The sequence below is a fragment of the Chlorocebus sabaeus genome, chromosome 19 (assembly GCF_047675955.1).
Source record: "Chlorocebus sabaeus isolate Y175 chromosome 19, mChlSab1.0.hap1, whole genome shotgun sequence".
In the NCBI taxonomy this organism is placed as follows: domain Eukaryota; kingdom Metazoa; phylum Chordata; class Mammalia; order Primates; family Cercopithecidae; genus Chlorocebus; species Chlorocebus sabaeus.
The window spans coordinates 30,723,719-30,742,026 of NC_132922.1; the positions used below are offsets into that span (position 1 = coordinate 30,723,719).

An 18,308-nucleotide genomic window follows, 5' to 3' on the forward strand; every position below is an offset into this window, starting at 1 on the left:
TTTCTGTAGCCACAGCCTCAGTTCCTTTCCACAGTGCATCCAAGCTGCATCCCTGGGAAGTGTGACTTCTGGGGTCAGAGCTGCCATCTGGAAGGCTGTGGAAGCCCAGGCCAGAAGCCAAGTGGCACTAGGAAGACCCTGCCTGAGAGGGAAGCACAGTCAACTCCACAAGCTAACAGGGCAGTCAGTGGGAAAGCTGGAACTTGCCCTGGTCTGGTGACAGGTGGTTGTGTAGCCTGAGAGGGTCAGGGAGCCAGAGCCTCAACACCTGGGAGCAGGGCAGCATCACAGGGGCATGGAGGGTGGCCCCTCTGGCCTGTGCCCGGCTCCTCCCAACCTCCTAAAGCTGAGTGTGCTGGGGAGGGGATCTGCATGTGCTACAGGTTTGCCAGGTAACCCTCAGACACCCAGTCTCAAGGACCACACTGGCACAGCAGCTTGGACCCTCCCCTTTTCACCTGTCCCGGTGCTTTTCTTGCCCTCTTGAGACCACCAGGCTTAGCCTGCACCCTGCATGGATGGGCTGTGAGTCCACACCAGCCTGACCACAGGGCTGCACCACAGGAAGCTTTCTTCCATCTAGATGCCCTCACAGGGTCTGCACCTGCAGACTCCTACTATGGGCCTTGTGCCCAGAGCCATCCTGCAGACAGGGCTGTAACTTGCCAAGGCCCCATCCTCTCCCAGTTGACTGGGCAGAGCATGGGGACAGCCATGTGTTTTTGCTGGCATCCTGTCCCAGAAGAGAAGGGGGCAGTGTGCTGCTTGATGGGAGGAGAGGGGATGGGGAGGGGGGATCATCAGTCACTCTGGGCTCTCCTAAATGGATACCCCAAGGATTCTTGAGGGTAGAGGCAAATCCCTTGGAGTTGGCCTGTGCCTCCAGGGCTGTGGTATGTGGGTGTGTGTGTGAGACCTGAAGACCTTCCTTACTGTCCTGGGCCCTGAGTACCCCTGAGGAAACATGACATCGCCTTAGGGTAGCAGACCCGGTGTTGAGCCCCGGTGGGGCAGGATGGCTACACACTCCAGTGTCATCTCCCTTCTCCCGAGGGTGGGGTTCAGAGTAGGAACCCCACTCTGTGGGTCTCAGACCCAGCACTTCCTGTATCTCTGCTACCACTTGGCAGGCCAGGGCAGTAGCTCCTGCAGACCTCAGAGGTTTCTGGAAAGGAGCACCAGACATGCCCCACCACTCTCCAGTGTGTTCTGACACCATGCTGGCTGGCACCATGTCACCTGAGCCACCAGCCACAGCCACAGGTTTGCAGGAGGCCTCTGGTCTGCAGGAGCAGGAAGGGCTCACTGAGGTCCTGCACAGCCTGGGGAGGAGTGGAGAGTGCCTTGGAATTGGGCGCAGCCTAGCCCTGCGAATGTCGGCCTTGGGGCGCAGCTGGGTTTCTAAGGGCTACATCTCATACCCCTGAGCTGAGGCAACCCAACTTGTGCTCTCCAGTGTGGCTAGGCTCCTGGTCCCCGCTTTCACGCAAAACCCTCCTCAGCCTTCAAGGTCCACTTCCTTCTGGCAGCCATCCTGGCCAAAGCCAGCAGGCCAGGGCTCCAGGCTCCAGCAGTTTGCCTGTGTGGTGGTCAATTGTCTGTGGGTTCCTTCTACATCCTGGTGCCATGTGGATGATCCTTCATTCCTCCCATACTTCTCAGTCTTCCCCCAGGGGTGCAGTGGTGGCAGGGACAAATGAGGGCTCTGCCCATGACACCCAAAGTTGCCATCCACTGCAAGGGATGTATGCACCAGGTCATGTGAGGCTGGGGATGATCCCTGTCCTGAGAGCATTGGTGGATAGCCACATGCGAGATTAAAAAGACTACTCTGGGTGACAGACAGGGGTGGGCAGAGATCTGAGACATTTAGGAGGTCCTGAGGGATTGGGGGGACACCATCCAGGTGGTGCCCTTCCTGTACAGAGGTGGCACATGGGGGTGGGAACAGGTCTGGGGGAAGGAGAAAGGTGATGGAATTTGATATGCCTGTTCATGACCTCCATCCAGCTGAGGTGAGTGTCCCCTCCAACCCAGGGGCTCAGTGCCTCTAAAGCCGGGAGCTGGGCTGGGATAGACCCTGCAGCCACTGGGACCTCTGCTGGCCTTTATTGGGAGCAGTAATCTGGATCCTCCGTGGGAGGGGCCCCAGCACTGGGAGGGCACTGCTGAGGTCAGGGCTGTGACCAGGCTGAGCTGCCCAGAAATGGTTGGCCTGTTTATTTGTCCCCAAGTTGTTGCATTTGTGTCCACACTGGTTCCACTTCTCTTTCAGCCCACCCCACTTCCCTCGTGCACCAGCATGGCTGAGTGAGGAGCCTGCTCTTCCCCATCCCACTCTGCCTGTACCAGCCTGGTGATGCCTGTGGCCTTGGGCCTTTCAGTGGCTCCTCCTCCAAGCCCCCTTCTCCAGCCCCACTTTTCATGGCTATCTGGCCACACCTGGAGAGAGTCTGCCTGCCCTCCCTCAGTGAGCCTGTGGGCCGCATGTGGCCTGCTCCCCAAAGAACACAGGTGCCCTCTCCCTGCTCAGGCCTTCTGCCAGCTCCCAAGTCCCCAAAAGACATCCTCACTAGGACCTGGCTACATACAGGACATTTGTGCTCCCTGCCCAAGCTCCCAACTCCTTGGACCTGACAGTGGGTCTGCCCCAGTTGCCCCCCCCGGGGACCTGCACTCTGCTGCTTCCCAGTCCAAGTCCAGCTTCCCCGCTGGCTCCCTAGGGCCTGTCTTGCTCCCTTCCCACACCTTCCCTCTGCTTTGTGCTGTTACCCACCTTGCCTGATGCAGGAGTTCCCACTCCAGCCCCAACTTCTCCTGGAAATCCGACAGCCAGCAGAACCCACTGCCCAGATTCCCCGAGCCCCCTTCACTCCTCAACTAGGATTGCAGGGTTTCCATCCCGGGGGTCTCCTTCTGTCTACTTCTTCCTACCGCAGTCCACAGCCGGGCCATTCTACCTCCTCTGCATCTCTCCCATCCGTCCCTACGGAGACCCCTTCCCCCAGGCCTCGGGTCCGGACCCAGTCTACCACAGGCCTCAAGCATCCTGCTCGGTCCGCCCCTTGCGAGTTTTGAGTGCGCAGGAGTGCGCAGAGGGAGCTGACCGCACATCTCAGCACTACAAGGACTTCGCGGTGGGGTGCTGTGGAGTTGGCTTTCGGCCTCGACCTGGGCTGTCTGAAGGCCTCACTCCTTAGCCGGTTCCGAGGCGCTGGGGGCTGGGGTGGGCTTGCGGAGTCGCGGCCGTGTCCCCCATCCGCCTTCCCGTCCCGGGCCTGGCTACGCAGTGGGCGTGCGGGGGGCGGCTGCTTCGGTAGATGTTTCGGGAGCGGACGGAAAGGCGCGGGAACCGGGGATTCCTCGGGCGGCCCCTCCTTCCCGCAGCGCTCGGCGGGCCTCCTCCAAGTTCGCCCCCAAGTTTGCGAGCGGCCGAATGGGGGCGGGGGCTGCGCGGAGGGGCGGTGGCTAGGCCGGAGGGTGGGGTCTGGCGCGCGGGGCGGGCGCTGCCGCCTGGCCGGCCGCGGCTGGCCCGGGATCAGGGAGCCGATGTGGAATTTCCTGCCCGGCCCGGCGCCCCTCCTGCCGCCCCCCGCCCGGCCTCGCACTCCGCTTCCGGCCGCTCTCGCTGCGGCCGCACCCGCGCCCGTGCCCGCCCCGCGCCTGCCCCGCGCCTCATGGAGGGCGCAGGGCCCCGGGGGGCCGGGCCGGCGCGGCGCCGGGGAGCCGGGGGCCCGCCGTCACCGCTGCTGCCGTCGCTGCTGCTGCTGCTGCTGCTCTGGATACTGCCGGACCCCGTGGCGCCCCAGGAACTGAACCCTCGCGGCCGCAACGTGTGCCGTGCTCCCGGGTAGGAGCCGGCCTGGCTGGGGGAGGGGGCCGAGAGGGACGCTCGGGGCAGTGGGGTGGCGGCACCCGGCATTGGAAGGGGGCTCCCGGAACTTCCCAACGCCAAATGTGGGCCCCTTCGGCTCCCTCGCCAACGCGACTCCGTTCCAGGCCCAGCCTCGGCCATGGGCCACGACAGTGCATCCGAGGGTACCCTGGACGAGAAGTCACCTGAGGGGAGGACGGAGTGCCGTGGGCACCTAGGGGATGACACGCATTATCCGGGATGTCAGGAAAGACCTGAAAAAAGGGACCCTTGGCCGAGTTGTGAAGTCCACGGGGAAATGCCGGGGAAGGGCATTCAAGCAAAAGGAACTGCATGTGCTAAAGCCCCGCACTGGTCCGACTGGAGCCGGGAGTGGGAGTGAGGAGGAAGGTCAGGGGAGGAGGAGCGGTGCTAGCCCAGGAGGTCCTGGAGCAAGCCAGACTTGGAAAGGCAGACTCGTGTCTTAGAGCGGGCGCGGGTGGGAGGGTGGTGACCCAGGCGAGTGTCGAGGAACCGGCGCTCAAAGTGTACCAAAAGCGGGAGGTGGAAGGGCTGTGACAGGCACAGGGGACGGGAGGATGTGGAAACCCTGGCGACAACCAGGGTGCAAGAAGTGGCCGCGCAAAGGTGGGGCACCGGCTGGGGAAGCCAATGTGGGACAGGCAGGGGACAGGCCCGGCCGGTGGCGAGTGGGGGGTGAGCCAGGGAGCTTGCACGGAGGACAGACAGCCGAGCCCCGGACGCCAGGAGTTGGGAGCTGGGGTCGGGGGAGCCGGTGGGCTGACCAAAGGCCACAGCAAGGTCAAGAGCATCTCCACGCAGGGGTGAGGAGCGGGCGTGTGGGGGCGCCTTGGCGCGGACTGGGGACGCCGCACAGGCTGGCAGCCGCAGAGGCGGCCGCCGGGCTCCGAGCTGGGTCGCGTCGGGGCGCCTGGGCCACGGAGCCCGGGCAAGCCGAGTCCAGGGACTCGGCGCCGCAGACAAGGGGCTGTGAGGGGGCCGCGCGGGGTTTCCGAACTCTGGTCCCGAGGCGCGCAGACCCCTCCCCGCTGCGAGCCCCGCCTCCGGGGCGGGGGCCGGCCTGGCCCGCCATCTGCTTCGCATCGATGCCGCCGCCGCCGACTCCCGGGCCTCCCCGGCCCCAGGAATGCAGCGGCGGCGGCGGGCGGGGCTGTGCCTGGAGGGGGGAGGGCGCGATCGCCGTGGGCTCTGTCTACTCACTCCAGTCCTCTTTCCCCCGCAGGCCCGGGACCAGGGATGGGGGTCCGGTGCCAGGCTCTAACTGTCCGGAGCCTGAGAGCCCTTTGCTCCCACTCCCCTTGTCTGCAGACCTCCCAGGAAGCTCCTGCTCCAGGAACCGAGAGCCCGGGTTTGGGTTCCGATCCTGGTGCCACCCCTACCCGCTGTGTGGACCTGGGCAAGTCGTTTGACCTCTCTGGGCCTGTCTCCACCTCTGTAAAATGGGATTAGGGATCACAACCCCCTCATGGGGCTAAGTGGGGATCCCTATGGTCAATGAGTGGCAAGCATCGATGGGAAGGGCAGCCACTCTGGGCTCTGTCCACCTGGGGTCTGGGACATGCCTTTGTTGTCCTCCCACATCTTGCAAGGCTTCCATCAGCCCTTCCCTTTCCTGGGAGGCAGGAGAATGGGGAGAGGAGAGTGCAGAGCCAGTAAAATCCTAAGCACCTACAGTGTGCCAAGCCTGTATTGGTGTAAGGAAGCTGTGGTGGAGATCCTGACCCTGTGGCAGAGGAGGCCTACAGTCCAGAAAAGCAAGTGTGTCTAGACATTTAGCAAGAGCTGGGAGGTGTTGAGTTGGGGAGTGCTGTTTCCTTTAGGGTGGTCTGGGGAGACCCGCTGAGAAGGTGGTGAGTGAGCACAGGCCTGCAGGAGAGCATAGAGGCCCTGTGGGTGTCTGGGGCAAAGTTCCCAAGGCAGAGGGCCTGTGGAAGTACAGGAAGGATCCAGGGGTCTGGGCAGAGTCCAGGAGGGACTGGCGGAGCAGCTGCCAGAGAGTGAGGGTGGGCAGGCCACTGTGGGCTGCCACTGCTCAGAAGACTTGGACTTTTCCTCTGAGGGCCATGGGACCCCCTGGGGCTTTGCACAGAGAAAGGGTGGGATCTGACCAGGATTGGCTGCCAGGTGGCAAACACTTCACACCCTGAGGGGCAGGGGGTGGAAGCTGGGGCCAGTTACAAAAAGCCAGGGAGATGGAGGGTGGCTCTCACAAGGCTGGGATAGGGAAGGGGAAGTGATCCCATTTTAGATGTCCTTTAGAAGCTAGAGCTCAGCATCTTTTTTCTCAATGGATCTTGTGTAGACAAGAAAGAGAAGCCAGAGATGCTTCTCCAGGTCTCAGCCTCCCAGTCTGAAAGGACAGGCAGGGGTTATCTGAGACAGGGAAGACTCAGGGTGCAAGGAGGTCAAGAGTTCAGGTTTGGGCTGGTTGAGCATGAGGCCCATGAGGCCTCCCTCTGGTGACGTCATCTATTGGGCAGTTGGATTTGCAAGTCTAGCATTGACGGGCAAGCCCTGCTGGAGGGTCCAAGGTGTTGTCAGGGTTCAGTGAGCTTCCCGAGGGAGCTAGTGTGGGCAGAAGAGAGATCTGAGGATGGGGACAGAAACCAGAGGAGAAGTGTCCAGGCAGGGCAGGAGGAGGGCCAGGCAGGTGTGGGGTCTCAAGGGTGTGGCAGGCAGAGAAGCCTTTCTGCCTGGATTTGGGGGAGAACATGGATAGGTACGGATACCATGAGCCAACTTGAAGATGTGAGAACTCACAGTGGGTTTGAATCACAGAAGAAATAATGCTCTATGAGGGAGAAACCTACAGCATGTCTTTTTTTTTTTTTTTTTTTTTTTTTTTTTTGAGAACGAGTCTTACTCTCTCGCCCAGGCTAGAGTGCAGTGGCCGGATCTCAGCTCACTGCAAGCTCCGCCTCCCGGGTTTACACCATTCTCCTGCCTCAGCCTCCTGAGTAGCTGGGACTACAGGCGCCCGCCACCTCACCCGACTAGCTTTTTTGTATTTTTTAGTAGAGACGGGGTTTCACCATGTTAGCCAGGATGGTCTCGATCTCCTGACCTCGTGATCCACCCATCTCGGCCTCCCAAAGTGCTGGGATTACAGGCTTGAGGCACAGCACTGGGCCTCCCTACACAGCATGTCTTACTTGCTGAGGGGCCTGGGCCCAGCCTATGGCTTGGCTCCTCAGGGTCTTACCGACTTACAGAGCAAGCATGGGAGTGGCTGCAGCAGGCCATCTTTCCCCACCCATCTTTGTAAGATCTTCAGAGAGTCGGCTTGCCACCACCACCTGGCCTTTTCTGCCAGCCCTTCCAAGAAGGAAAGCATCTTGTCCTCAGTGAACCCAAATGGACTCTGTCCTGCTGGTGGGTATTAGCTCTGCTGGGGTTAGGCCTGGGTGCCCACTAAGCCAGGGATGACCGAGTGCACTCAGAGGCACTGCAGCCTGCCCTCAGGATCCTTTGTGCTTAGTATGTGCCAAACCACTTCATAGGTCTGGGTTCTCTCTCTCTCTCTCTCTCTCTCTCTCTCTCTCTCTCTCTCTCTCTTTCTCTTTCTCTCCCCTATCTCTATCTCTCTTTTTGAGACAGGGTTTCACTCTTGCCCAGGCTGGAGAGCAGTGGTGCCGTCATAGCTCACTGCAGCCTCAAACTCTTTGGGCTCAAGTGATCCTCTTGCCTCAGCTTCCTGAGTAGCTGGGACTACAGGTACATGCCACCATGCCTGGCTAAAAACATCTTGGCTCTCTTAATCTTCCTACAGTAGGACCAAACGCATGAGCCCTACTATATAGCTAAGGAGCCTGAAGCTCAAAGAGCTTAAGCTCCATGCCTGAGGTCACACCGCAAGTGGCAAACCCAGACATCAAACCCAGCTGAGTGTGGCCCTAAAACTAGGCTACTAGCCACAGAACCGCATGTCCAGGGCAGAAGGGGGTTAGTGCTTCCGGGGCAATTCCAGCAGGCCACCTGGCAAAGCTCCTCACAGGAGGGACACCTGCAGAGGCTCTCCATCCAGTGGCCACGGTTCAGAAGCAGACACAAGTGGGTGGGTGATGGCCAGCAGACCTGGGTCTCCCTGCATTTGGGCACCTTGGTGCTCCCTGGGTCAGGGCTGGGTGGGAGGAGACGTGGGGGCAGGGGCCAGAAAAAGCCAGGCCTTCGTATTCCTGTCTCTGGTTTTCAGTTTTAGTCGTGGAAAAGACACTGAACCGATTCCCCAAAGTTTGGGATTTTATGGTCCTGTTCACCAGGTCCCATCTTTGACCTGAAGGAGAGCCGAGCCTTGTTCAGGAGGAGGGGCCTCAAGGCCCAGGTGCTCTGTGCAGGGGTGGAATTCTGTCTAGCTGGGGAATGGTTGGGGCATCTTCTGCATCCTGGGCAGGAGCGTGCCAGGCACGTACTATCCTTAAATGCATGGTGTGGAGGAGCCAGTCTGTCCCATCCCACTGGGGTCTTCAGGCTTCCTTCCAAACTCCCCCCACCACCACATCCTGGTTCTGAATTCAGATACTGAATCCGAGCCTGCTTGTGAAGAAGCACGCTTCTTTTCTCTAAAGTGCGAATGGCTGTTACGTGCCTTTAGGATTGAGGTGAAGTTCTGGGTCGGCTGGGACCCTAGGATCCTGCAGCCTTGGTGGTTGTTCCTTCTCAGCCTCCTCTGCCCCTGAATGTGGGCTAACCCCAGCTCATCTCCTATGAATCCTCTCTAGCCATCACGGCTTCTCTCTCAGGCAGGGCCTCCAAACCTATGTGCTCACATACCCCATCCACCTGGGGTTTTAGAGGTTGTGCTCTCCTGAAGTGCTGCTGTTAGAAAGGACCTACTGAGGTAGCATTGTATACTCTATAAAGCATTGTGTACTCTGTAAAGCCAAATCAAATGGAACAAGAGGAAGACCACCAGCATAAACAGTCCGGGCACACTGGCTCATGCCTGTAATACCAGCACTTTGGGAGGCTGAGGCAGACGGATCACCTGAGGTCAGAAGTTCAAGACCAGCCTGGCCAACATGGCGAAACCCCGTCTCTAGTAAAAAATACAAAAATTAGCCATGTGTGGTGGCACGTGCCTGTAATCCCAGCTACTAGGGAGGTTGAGGCAGGAGAATTGCTTGAACCTGGGAGGCGGAAGTTGCAGTTAGCTGAGATCGTGCCACTGCACTCCAGCCTAGGCAACAGAGCGAGACTCTGTTTCAAAAACAACAACAAAGGCATAAACAGATGCTCTAGTAGCTCCTTCCTCCACCCTGGTCCCTGAGCCATTTTGCCACAGTTTGACCTTCCTCCTGCACATGGAGGACTCCCCGTGTGCCTGCTCTTTCCCTAGTGGCTGGGTGGGCCTCACCCCACCTCCCTCCAGAAGCCCCTCTGCCAAGTGGTCACCTCACTGTGTCTACATGCCACCCCCCACCCAGAGGCTGCCCCTCCCCAATGGAGCTCAGCCCCAGGGTTGGGGCATCTAGGTGTGTCCCTGTGGCCCAGCCAGTCCTAGTTCTGTCCTTGTCACGTCACATCATATCACATCTGGATCTGTGACACCCATTAGGCTGGGCCCTCCACTTGGAGGGATGCCTTAGACCCTCACCTTTGAGCAGGTCCTGAGGCCCATGGTCCTCTTCCTGGCTGCTACCTCATTGCCGTCCTTCCTGGGACTCCAAGGCCACTTTTCTCAGGCCTAGTGGCTGTGGGAGGAAGAAACAAAGGAGTTAGGTGAGATGGGGTGGCGGTTCTGGGCTGGAAAGTTCTTGGCGGTCAGGTCTGTTTGTGGCAATCCTCCATCGCCAGACACACTGCCTGGCAGGACCTCAGTAACCACCCCCCTAGGACAGGAGCACAAATGCAGAGGCAGGGAGGCTGTGAGGAGGCTGCAGAGGAGCCCTGAGCAGATGGGGGCTGGGGGAGGGGCATTGGGCTCAGATGTCCTCCCTCTGCTCGCAGCTCCCAGGTGCCCACGTGCTGCGCTGGCTGGAGGCAGCAAGGGGACGAGTGTGGGATTGGTGAGTGGTCATCCCTGGTACCTGGGGCGGGGTCAGGGGCGGGGCTAGGACGCGCAGCAGCTCTGGCCTGTCTGGTCCACAGCGGTGTGCGAAGGCAACTCGACGTGCTCGGAGAACGAGGTGTGCGTGAGGCCTGGCGAGTGCCGCTGCCGCCACGGCTACTTCGGTGCCAACTGCGACACCAGTGAGCGTGGGGTCGGGCCGGTATTGGTCGGTGGGGCGGAATCCTGGAGAGATGGGGCGGGGTCCAGGGTGGGGCGGGTCCCCAAAGGTGGCGGCTGGAGTGCGGGACGCGGGCAGGTTCTGGCTGGCTGGGGGCACCTACTCAAGCACTGGGGCCTTCCACCCCCTCCGCTCCTCCCCCGCAGAGTGCCCGCGCCAGTTCTGGGGCCCCGACTGCAAGGAGCTGTGTAGCTGCCACCCACACGGGCAGTGCGAGGACGTGACAGGCCAGTGTACTTGTCACGCGCGGCGCTGGGGCGCGCGCTGCGAGCATGCGTGCCAGTGCCAGCACGGCACGTGCCACCCGCGGAGCGGCGCGTGCCGCTGTGAGCCCGGCTGGTGGGGCGCGCAGTGCGCCAGCGCGTGCTACTGCAGCGCCACGTCGCGCTGCGACCCACAGACCGGCGCCTGCCTGTGCCACGCAGGCTGGTGGGGCCGCAGCTGCAACAACCAGTGCGCCTGCAACTCGTCTCCCTGCGAGCAGCAGAGCGGCCGCTGTCAGTGCCGCGAGCGTACGTTCGGCGCGCGCTGCGATCGCTACTGCCAGTGCTTCCGCGGCCGCTGCCACCCTGTGGACGGCACGTGTGCCTGCGAGCCGGGCTACCGCGGCAAGTACTGTCGCGAGCCGTGCCCCGCCGGCTTCTACGGCTTGGGCTGTCGCCGCCGGTAAGCGCGGTCTCTCGGCCAGGGAGGGAGGAGGTGGAAGGGCGGGCCGCCGATGGGGGCAGGGGTGAGGCGGGTCCCAGCCTTCCCTAGCCTCCGACCCCTCCCCCAGGTGTGGCCAGTGTAAGGGCCAGCAGCCGTGCACGGTAGCCGAGGGCCGCTGCTTGACGTGCGAGCCCGGCTGGAACGGAACCAAGTGCGACCAGCCTTGCGCCACCGGTTTCTATGGCGAGGGCTGCAGCCACCGCTGTCCGCCGTGCCGCGACGGGCATGCCTGTAACCATGTCACCGGCAAGTGTACGCGCTGCAACGCGGGCTGGATCGGCGACAGGTGAGCAGCCCTGCTTCCGTCGGCCAGACACGCAGCCCCCTGCCCTGCCTCCCCCATGAAGGCCCTCTGTCGAGGGCACTGTGGTCCGTTTGCTTCCATTTCTGCTGACGCCTCCTCCCATCTTTCCAAGGTGCGAGACCAAGTGTAGCAATGGCACCTACGGCGAGGACTGCGCCTTCGTATGCGCCGACTGCGGCAGCGGCCACTGCGACTTTCAGTCGGGGCGCTGCCTGTGCAGTCCTGGCGTCCACGGGCCCCAGTGAGTGCCCCCGGACCGGGAGGGGGTGGAGGGCTTGTGTCTGCCACAAAGGAGGGTCCAGCCAGACCCCAGGGGCCGACGAGGTGGCCTTTCCACCCTGGGCTGGGTTATCACCTCAGCCTTGGTTCCTTACCCCAGATAGGGGGTGACAGTAGGCTCTTTGAGGGCAGTTTCCTGCCCTTATGTCGGGAAGCCCACGTTCAGCGCCGGATCTGGTGACCGGTCCAGCCTGCGTCGGTGGGCTCTTGAGGTGACCCCGAGTTGGTATAGAAGGAGCAGGGACCTCCACTTACAGCCAAGGGTCTGGTTCAGCAGCCCCTCTTCCCACCCACCCAAGTCAGCCCCAGCAGTGGGCGCTGCTGCGCGGCCACCACGGGTCCTATGCCCCAGGTCCCCCCAACTGGTTGTGCAACATTCGTTTCCAAAACATCCACCACCCCAATATGTGCCACGGGCAGGGATGGGCTGGGCTTCAAACCCTAGACGATGAATGGAGCGCGAGAGAGCCCGGTTCTGGGACCCTGGACCCTGGGCCCTGGCCGCGGGTGAGGGGTGAGGGTAGGCGGCATCCTAGGGGGGCGGCTGTGGCCTGCCTTGACCCTATGTCCCGGCAGCTGTAACGTGACGTGCCCGCCCGGACTCCACGGCGCGGACTGTGCTCAGGCCTGCAGCTGCCACGAGGATTCGTGCGACCCGGTCACTGGTGCCTGCCACCTAGGTAAGTGGATGAGGGGCGTCCCGTTAAGGAATGCAGGGGGTGCCAGAAACCGCGCTGACCCCATAATCCCCTACAGAGACCAACCAGCGCAAGGGTGTGATGGGCGCGGGCGCGCTGCTCGTCCTTCTCGTCTGCCTGCTGCTCTCGCTGCTCGGCTGCTGCTGCGCTTGCCGGGGCAAGGACCCTGCACGCCGGTAAGCCCAGATACTGCCCCGCTTTCGCCTGGGTTCAGGCCGCACCCTCTCGGTGCCACCGGACCCAGATCCAGCTCTTTCCCGCCCCCGCCCCGGACGTGGCCCCGCCCCGCACTAGCCGAGATCTAATCGCCCCTGGGTCCCGCCCCGGCCCCGCCCCTCCGCTCAGACCCCGCCCCCGCAGGGAGCTGTCGCTTGGACGGAAGAAGGCTCCGCACCGACTATGCGGACGCTTCAGTCGCATCAGCATGAAGTTGCCCCGGATCCCGCTCCGCAGGCAGAAACTACCCAAAGTCGTAGGTAAGGATGACAGCGCGGAATCTCTGGGAGAAACACCTCTGGACGCAGGAAGCTGCTGGGAAATGGGTGTGAGGGGCCCCAGATCTCAGTGAGGAAATGGGGGACCTTGAGTGTTGATATGCGTGGGCGCGAGGAGGTGCGACCAGAGGGAAGGTAAGAGGTGTGGCAGCTGAGGGCGAGGCCGGGTAGGAAGGCAGGCGTCCTAGGTGCGCGGGCTGATGTGGGCGTGCGTCAGAAGTGTTGGCCCCGAGTGTGATCGCATCAGGGGTGTGTGGACATCGGGGTGCTGCAGGCTTCCCCAGTCTGTAGGAGAATGCTGTATATCCCGGCCAGAGCTGCTGGGGGAATGCGTGGGCACGGGAGTGCCCTGCCCCAAGGAGAGGACCCGCCCTCCTGCCTACATCCCCAGCAGTACCCAGAGATCCTCCTGGAAAGTGGGCAGGCTGGTCCCCACCCACCAACAGGATGGGGGTGGGGTGGGGTGTGCCGCTTCTCTCCGTGCTGACTCCCACCTGGGTGGACCCTCTCTTCCTCTCTTTCCCACTTATTTCTAAAGATGGAGGGGAAGGGGGCTCAGACCCTTGGGAGATGAAGGAAACAGCTGAGAAAACTCCTTGGCCAAGCCAGGTGCGGTGGTTCACGCCTGTAATCCCAGCACTTTGGGAGGCCGAGGAGGGTGAATCACCTGAGGTCGGGAGTTCAAGACCAGCCTGACCAACACGGAGAAACCCTGTCTCTACTAAAAATACAAAATTAGGCGGGTGTGGTGGTGCACGCCTGTAATCCCAGCTACTCCGGAGACTGAGGCAAGAGAATTGCTTGAACCTGAGAGGCAGAGGTTACAGTGAGCTGAGATCGTGCCATTGCACTCCAGCCTGGGCAACAAGAGCAAAACTCTGTTAAAAAAAAAAAGGAAAGGAAAGAAAGAAAAAGAAAAGAAAAAAAGAAAAAGAAAACGGAGGGAGAAAAAAAAGAAAAGCCCTTGGCCCACCTAGCAGCATGGCATCTGGGGACATAGGTGTGGGAGTGGACCCCACATCCCTCTGTGGAATGGAGGCCAGGCTAGCCAGCTTCTGGGGCTCCCTGTTGTGGGGTCTGCATCTCTGAAGGCCAGGCCTAGGGTGCAGCTTGCTGAGATGGGCTGAACCAAAAATGCAGCCCTGTCACTGCGCATTTGGGCTCAGAAGTGCTCCAAGGCTCCCCTGAGTCCCACAAGGCAGGGCCTAAAACAGAGCTTGGAGGCCTTGGTGGCCTGTCTTAGCCCCGTCTCCCACCTTTCTGGTCTTTTCCAACATGTCAGCCCAACCTTTTCCAGCTCCCTGGCTGCACACACTTGCCTTGCACCTTAACACATGTTTTGCTCATGTTTCTTTTCTGGGTTCACCTCTACCCATTCTCTAGTCCTGGTCTAGTGTCACCCTACCTGTTGAGTTGCCTGTGCCCCCTGCAGTCTGAGAGTAGGGCTGGTCTTGGTCACTCCATCAACATTTGTGACAGCAGGGGCTAATGAGGGCACTGGCTGGGGCAGAGTGGACCCCTGGCAGCTCTGCCTCATCCTTCCCCAGTGGCCCACCACGACCTGGATAACACACTCAACTGCAGCTTCCTGGAGCCACCCTCAGGGCTGGAGCAGCCCTCACCATCCTGGTCCTCTCGGGCCTCCTTCTCCTCGTTTGACACCACTGACGAAGGCCCTGTGTACTGTGTACCCCATGAGGGTGAGTAAGGTGCTGCTTGGGCATCACTCCAGCCCAGCAAAATGGTCCCATGGAAAAGCTGTGTTCTGGGCGGGCCACAGGAGAGGGGCAGGCAGCATGGAGAGGAAGGGCTTGGCCATGCTGGTGCCTGAGGGTTGGCCACAGAGCTGAGGCCATAGAGCTGGACTCTGCTGTTCAGTGCTGGAGACAGGTGTGGGGAGATGGGTAGGCCACAGCCCAGGTTGCTTTTGGGGGAAAGTAGGCAGACAGAAGTTTCCGGGCTTAGGTAGGGGGTGGCAGAGGAGACAGGAGGAAGGGAGCCACAGAGTATGTGGTGCACCTTCGACCTTCACCTGCAGCCTTGGGTCCACAGATAGCAGAAAGGAGCCTGCCGGGCTGGGATTCTGCCCTGTCTCCTCCCTTGCCCGTGCCCCCAGATGCCCTGGGCAGGTGACCAACTCAGAACCTCAGAAGCCTTATCACTTGCTTTTTTTTTTTTTTTTTTTTTTTTTGAGACGGAGTCTCGCTCTGTCGCCCAGGCTGGAGTGCAGTGGCACGATCTTGGCTCACTGCAAGCTCTGCCTCCCTGCTTCACGCCATTCTCCTGCTTCAGCCTCCCGAGTAGCTGGGACTACAGGTGCCCACCACCACGCCCGGCTAATTTTTTTTTTTGTATTTAATAGAGACGGGGCTTCACCGTGTTAGCCAGGATGGTCTCGATCTCCTGACCTCGTGATCCGCCCGTCTTGGCCTCCCAAAGTGTTGGGATTACAGGCTTGAGCCACCGTGCCCGGCCTTTTTTTTTTTTTTTTTTTTGAGACGGAGTCTGGCTCTGTCACCCAGACTGGAGTGTAGAGGGGAGATCTCCACTCACTGAAACCTCCACCTGCTGGGTTCAAACAATTCTCTTGCCTCAGCCTCCCGAGTAGCTGGGATTACAGGAGCCCACCACCACTCCCAGCTAATTTTCGTATTTTTAGTGAGAGACGGGGTTTCACCATGTTGGCCAGTCTGGTCTCGAACTCCTGACCTCAGGTGATCCACCCGCCTCAGCCTCCGAGTGCTGGGATTACAGGCGTGAGCCACTGCACCCGACTAGAAGCCTTATCTCTAAAAGAAGGATAATGGAACCCCCGTGGGGATGTTCCAGCATCAAATTCGATGATGCAGGCTCCCAAGGCTGGAGAGGTGTCGGGGCAGGGCTGCCAGGCCAGGCCAAGGTTGGGCTTCAGTCGCATGAATGCACCCATCACTCCCGGCACAGCCTGAGTTCAGAGTCAGCCGCACAGACTGAGGCTCTGAACTACGTGTGTGGTTGGTGCTCTGTGCCAGGCACGTCTGGATGCCAGGGTGACACAGCGCCAAGGGCATGGGTAGAGGAGGGAAGGTGAAGGTTTGTGCCTGGAGGTTGGAACCCCTGAAGCTATTCCTGAAGGCTGTGAGCACCCTGCTCTTCCCTTGCCAGAGGCACCAGAGGACAGCCGGGACCCCGAAGTCCCCACTGTTCCTGTCGAGGCGCCGGCGCCGTCCCCCATGCCCTTGACTACGCCAGCGTCCGCCGAGGAGGCGATGCCCCTCCCCGCGTCCTCCGACAGCGAGCGGTCAGCGTCCAGCGTGGAGGGGCCCGGCGGGGCTCTGTACGCGCGCGTGGCCCGACGCGAGGCCCGGCCGGCCCGGGCCCGGGGCGAGATTGGGGGCCTGTCGCTGTCGCCATCGCCCGAGCGCAGGAAACCGCCGCCACCTGACCCCGCCACCAAGCCTAAGGTGTCCTGGATCCACGGCAGGCACAGCGCCGCTGCAGCTGGCCGTGCGCCGTCACCACCGCCGCCAGGCCCCGAGGCCGCGCCCAGCCCCAGCAAGAGAAAACGGACGCCCAGCGACAAATCGGCGCAGCCGGTGGAGCACGGCAGCCCCCGGACCCGCGACCCAACGCCGCGGCCCCCCGCGCTGCCCGAAGAGGCGACGGCCCTCGCTGCGCCCTCGCCGCCCAGGGCCCGAGCGCGGGGCCGCGGCCCGAGCCTCTTGGAGCCCACGGACGCCGGCGGTCCCCCGCGAAGCGCGCCCGAGGCTGCCTCCATGTTGGCCGCGGAGCTGCGCGGCAAGACTCGCAGCCTGGGCCGCGCCGAGGGGGCCTTGGGCGCGCAGGGCCCCAGGGAGAAGCCGGCGCCCCCACAGAAAGCCAAGCGCTCGGTGCCGCCAGCCTCGCCTGCCCGCGCGCCCCCAGCAACCGAAACCCCGGGGCCTGAGAAGGCGGCGACCGACGTGCCCGCGCCTGAGACGCCCCGGAAGAAGACCCCCATCCAGAAGCCTCCGCGCAAGAAGAGCAGGGAGGCGGCGGGCGAGCTGGGCAGGGCGGGCGCGCCCACCCTGTAGCAGGCTGTGGCTCCTCCGCGCGCGAATCCCTCAGCTTCGCAGCGCCGCCTGCCACCCTACGGCTCCCACGCGCCTGGGCACGGGCGGCCTCCTATTGGCCGAGCGCCGCGTGGCTAGCGGAGGCGTCTCATTCGCTCAGGTCCTGCAGCGGCTCCTGGATTGGAGCAGTGTGCTCTGTCGGGAAGGGCCCATCCTGTTGGTCGAGGCCTGACAGGCGCTTGGCGGGCGACTCCCTCCCCATTGGCCAAGTTATGGAGCGCTCCGACCAGGCTGCGTCTCATTGGCCAAAGATGGGAGGGTTCCGCCTAAAGACCGCCTCTTACTGGCCACGAGTGGACTTGGTTGCGGCTACCTTCTCATTGGTTGAGGCCAGAAGCACTTCTGCCCAGGCTGCCTCTCCCCGGCTAGGGCCTGGTGCTTCTGGCTGGAGGCTCCCTCCTTTGGCCTTACCAACAGAGCCTGGGGCTACCTCCACTGGCTGGGCCCCCGGGCATCTGGTTGACCCCAGCCGGGGGAGGAGGGCTGGTCTCCGCTCCTCAGGGGCTTAGTCCGTCCCACCCCTTCCCTTCCCTGGCAACCGGAGCCCCGGCCCCTCAGCTGTCAGCTGGTTTTGATGGCCTCCCACTGCCCCACACACCGCGGGACCTCCAGGGGCGACTCTAGTGGTCTGAGGAGATGTATTTATAGGCCCCCAGCAGGGCTGCTCCCACCCCGGGCGGTGCCCCAGGATGGGCTCCTCCCGGCGGGGGCTTGGCCAAAGCTTTCTTAATAAAGTGCCTTTCCCCTCGTGCTCTGATCACTTCCTGTTTGCAGGCTTCGGCCGAAGATGCCCCCCAGAAGTAACTTTATGTGACGACCTGTCCTGCACTCTCCCCCACCCCTTATCTCAGCGGGGAGCCCTGGAGCCCTGGCGTGGGTCTCCCGGGACCATGGTGGAAGTGGACTGCGTCAACCCACATGCCTCGTTTGTTTATCAAGTTTATGCGGCCCCATCCGGCCTGCCCCATCCTGGACTGGTCACGGGGAGGAAAGCTGGGTGGGGGCAGATCAGGCGGAGTCCCTGACTGAAAGGGACAGGCGATGGGCCTGCCTCGGATCTGGGCATTTCTCCTGGCTGCTGCTGTTCAACTTGGGCCTCAGAGCTGCTGGTAGCAGCTTGCGGGGGGTGCAGAGGCTGAGGCCAGGGGGCCGTGGGCGCTGACTCCAGCCGGGCCTCCTCCAGCACAAACAAGCCGGTCTCCTGCTGCACAGAGCCCTGCTGTCTGCCTCAACGGGTTCCTTGTCCTCAGCCGGAAACTCTCCTGACTGCCAGCCCCGCCTGCTCCTGCCTGCGGGAGGTTGAGGGCGACGGAGGGAGCGCCCCGCGCAGATCCCCCGCCCCCAAACCAGACCCTGCTGCCTGGCCCTCGATGTGTGACCATCTGTGCCCCAAGGCCTCCCTGCTCTTGACCCGCCTACCCTGAGCGGGTTCATCCTCCCGGGCAGGCCTCCTAAGTGACCCTCCTAAGCCACAGACCCTCACCTTCCATGGCCCCTGCTGTCCCCACACTAAGTTCCCCCAGCTCCTGCCTGTCCGGTCTCCTCCGGCCGCCTGCCTCTGCCCCAGGGTCCTCTTCCTGTTCTCCTGCATCTCATCATTTGATGCCCAGCT

At 62.0% G+C, this 18,308-nt stretch overlaps 1 protein-coding gene across 4 annotated transcripts; it reads left to right on the forward strand.

The window, feature by feature from the left end:
* The first annotated feature begins 3,527 nt into the window (after positions 1-3,527).
* SCARF2 (scavenger receptor class F member 2) lies at positions 3,528-17,447 on the forward strand. Of its 4 annotated transcripts, none has more exons than XM_037994754.2 (12): positions 3,528-3,850; positions 5,118-5,291; positions 9,842-9,900; positions 9,983-10,084; positions 10,269-10,788; positions 10,898-11,116; positions 11,247-11,375; positions 11,990-12,093; positions 12,170-12,287; positions 12,457-12,587; positions 14,153-14,305; positions 15,750-17,447. In XM_037994754.2, the coding sequence occupies exons 1-12, from the start codon at positions 3,678-3,680 to the stop codon at positions 16,655-16,657; spliced, it is 2,790 nt and encodes a 929-aa protein (XP_037850682.2). In that variant the 5' UTR covers positions 3,528-3,677; the 3' UTR covers positions 16,658-17,447. The 4 variants fall into 4 exon arrangements, with proteins under 4 accessions (XP_037850682.2, XP_037850683.2, XP_007973174.3 ...); XM_037994755.2 differs by having other exon boundaries at positions 3,531-3,850; positions 12,472-12,587; XM_007974983.3 differs by lacking the exon at positions 5,118-5,291 and having other exon boundaries at positions 3,531-3,850.
* The last annotated feature ends 861 nt before the right edge of the window (positions 17,448-18,308 follow it).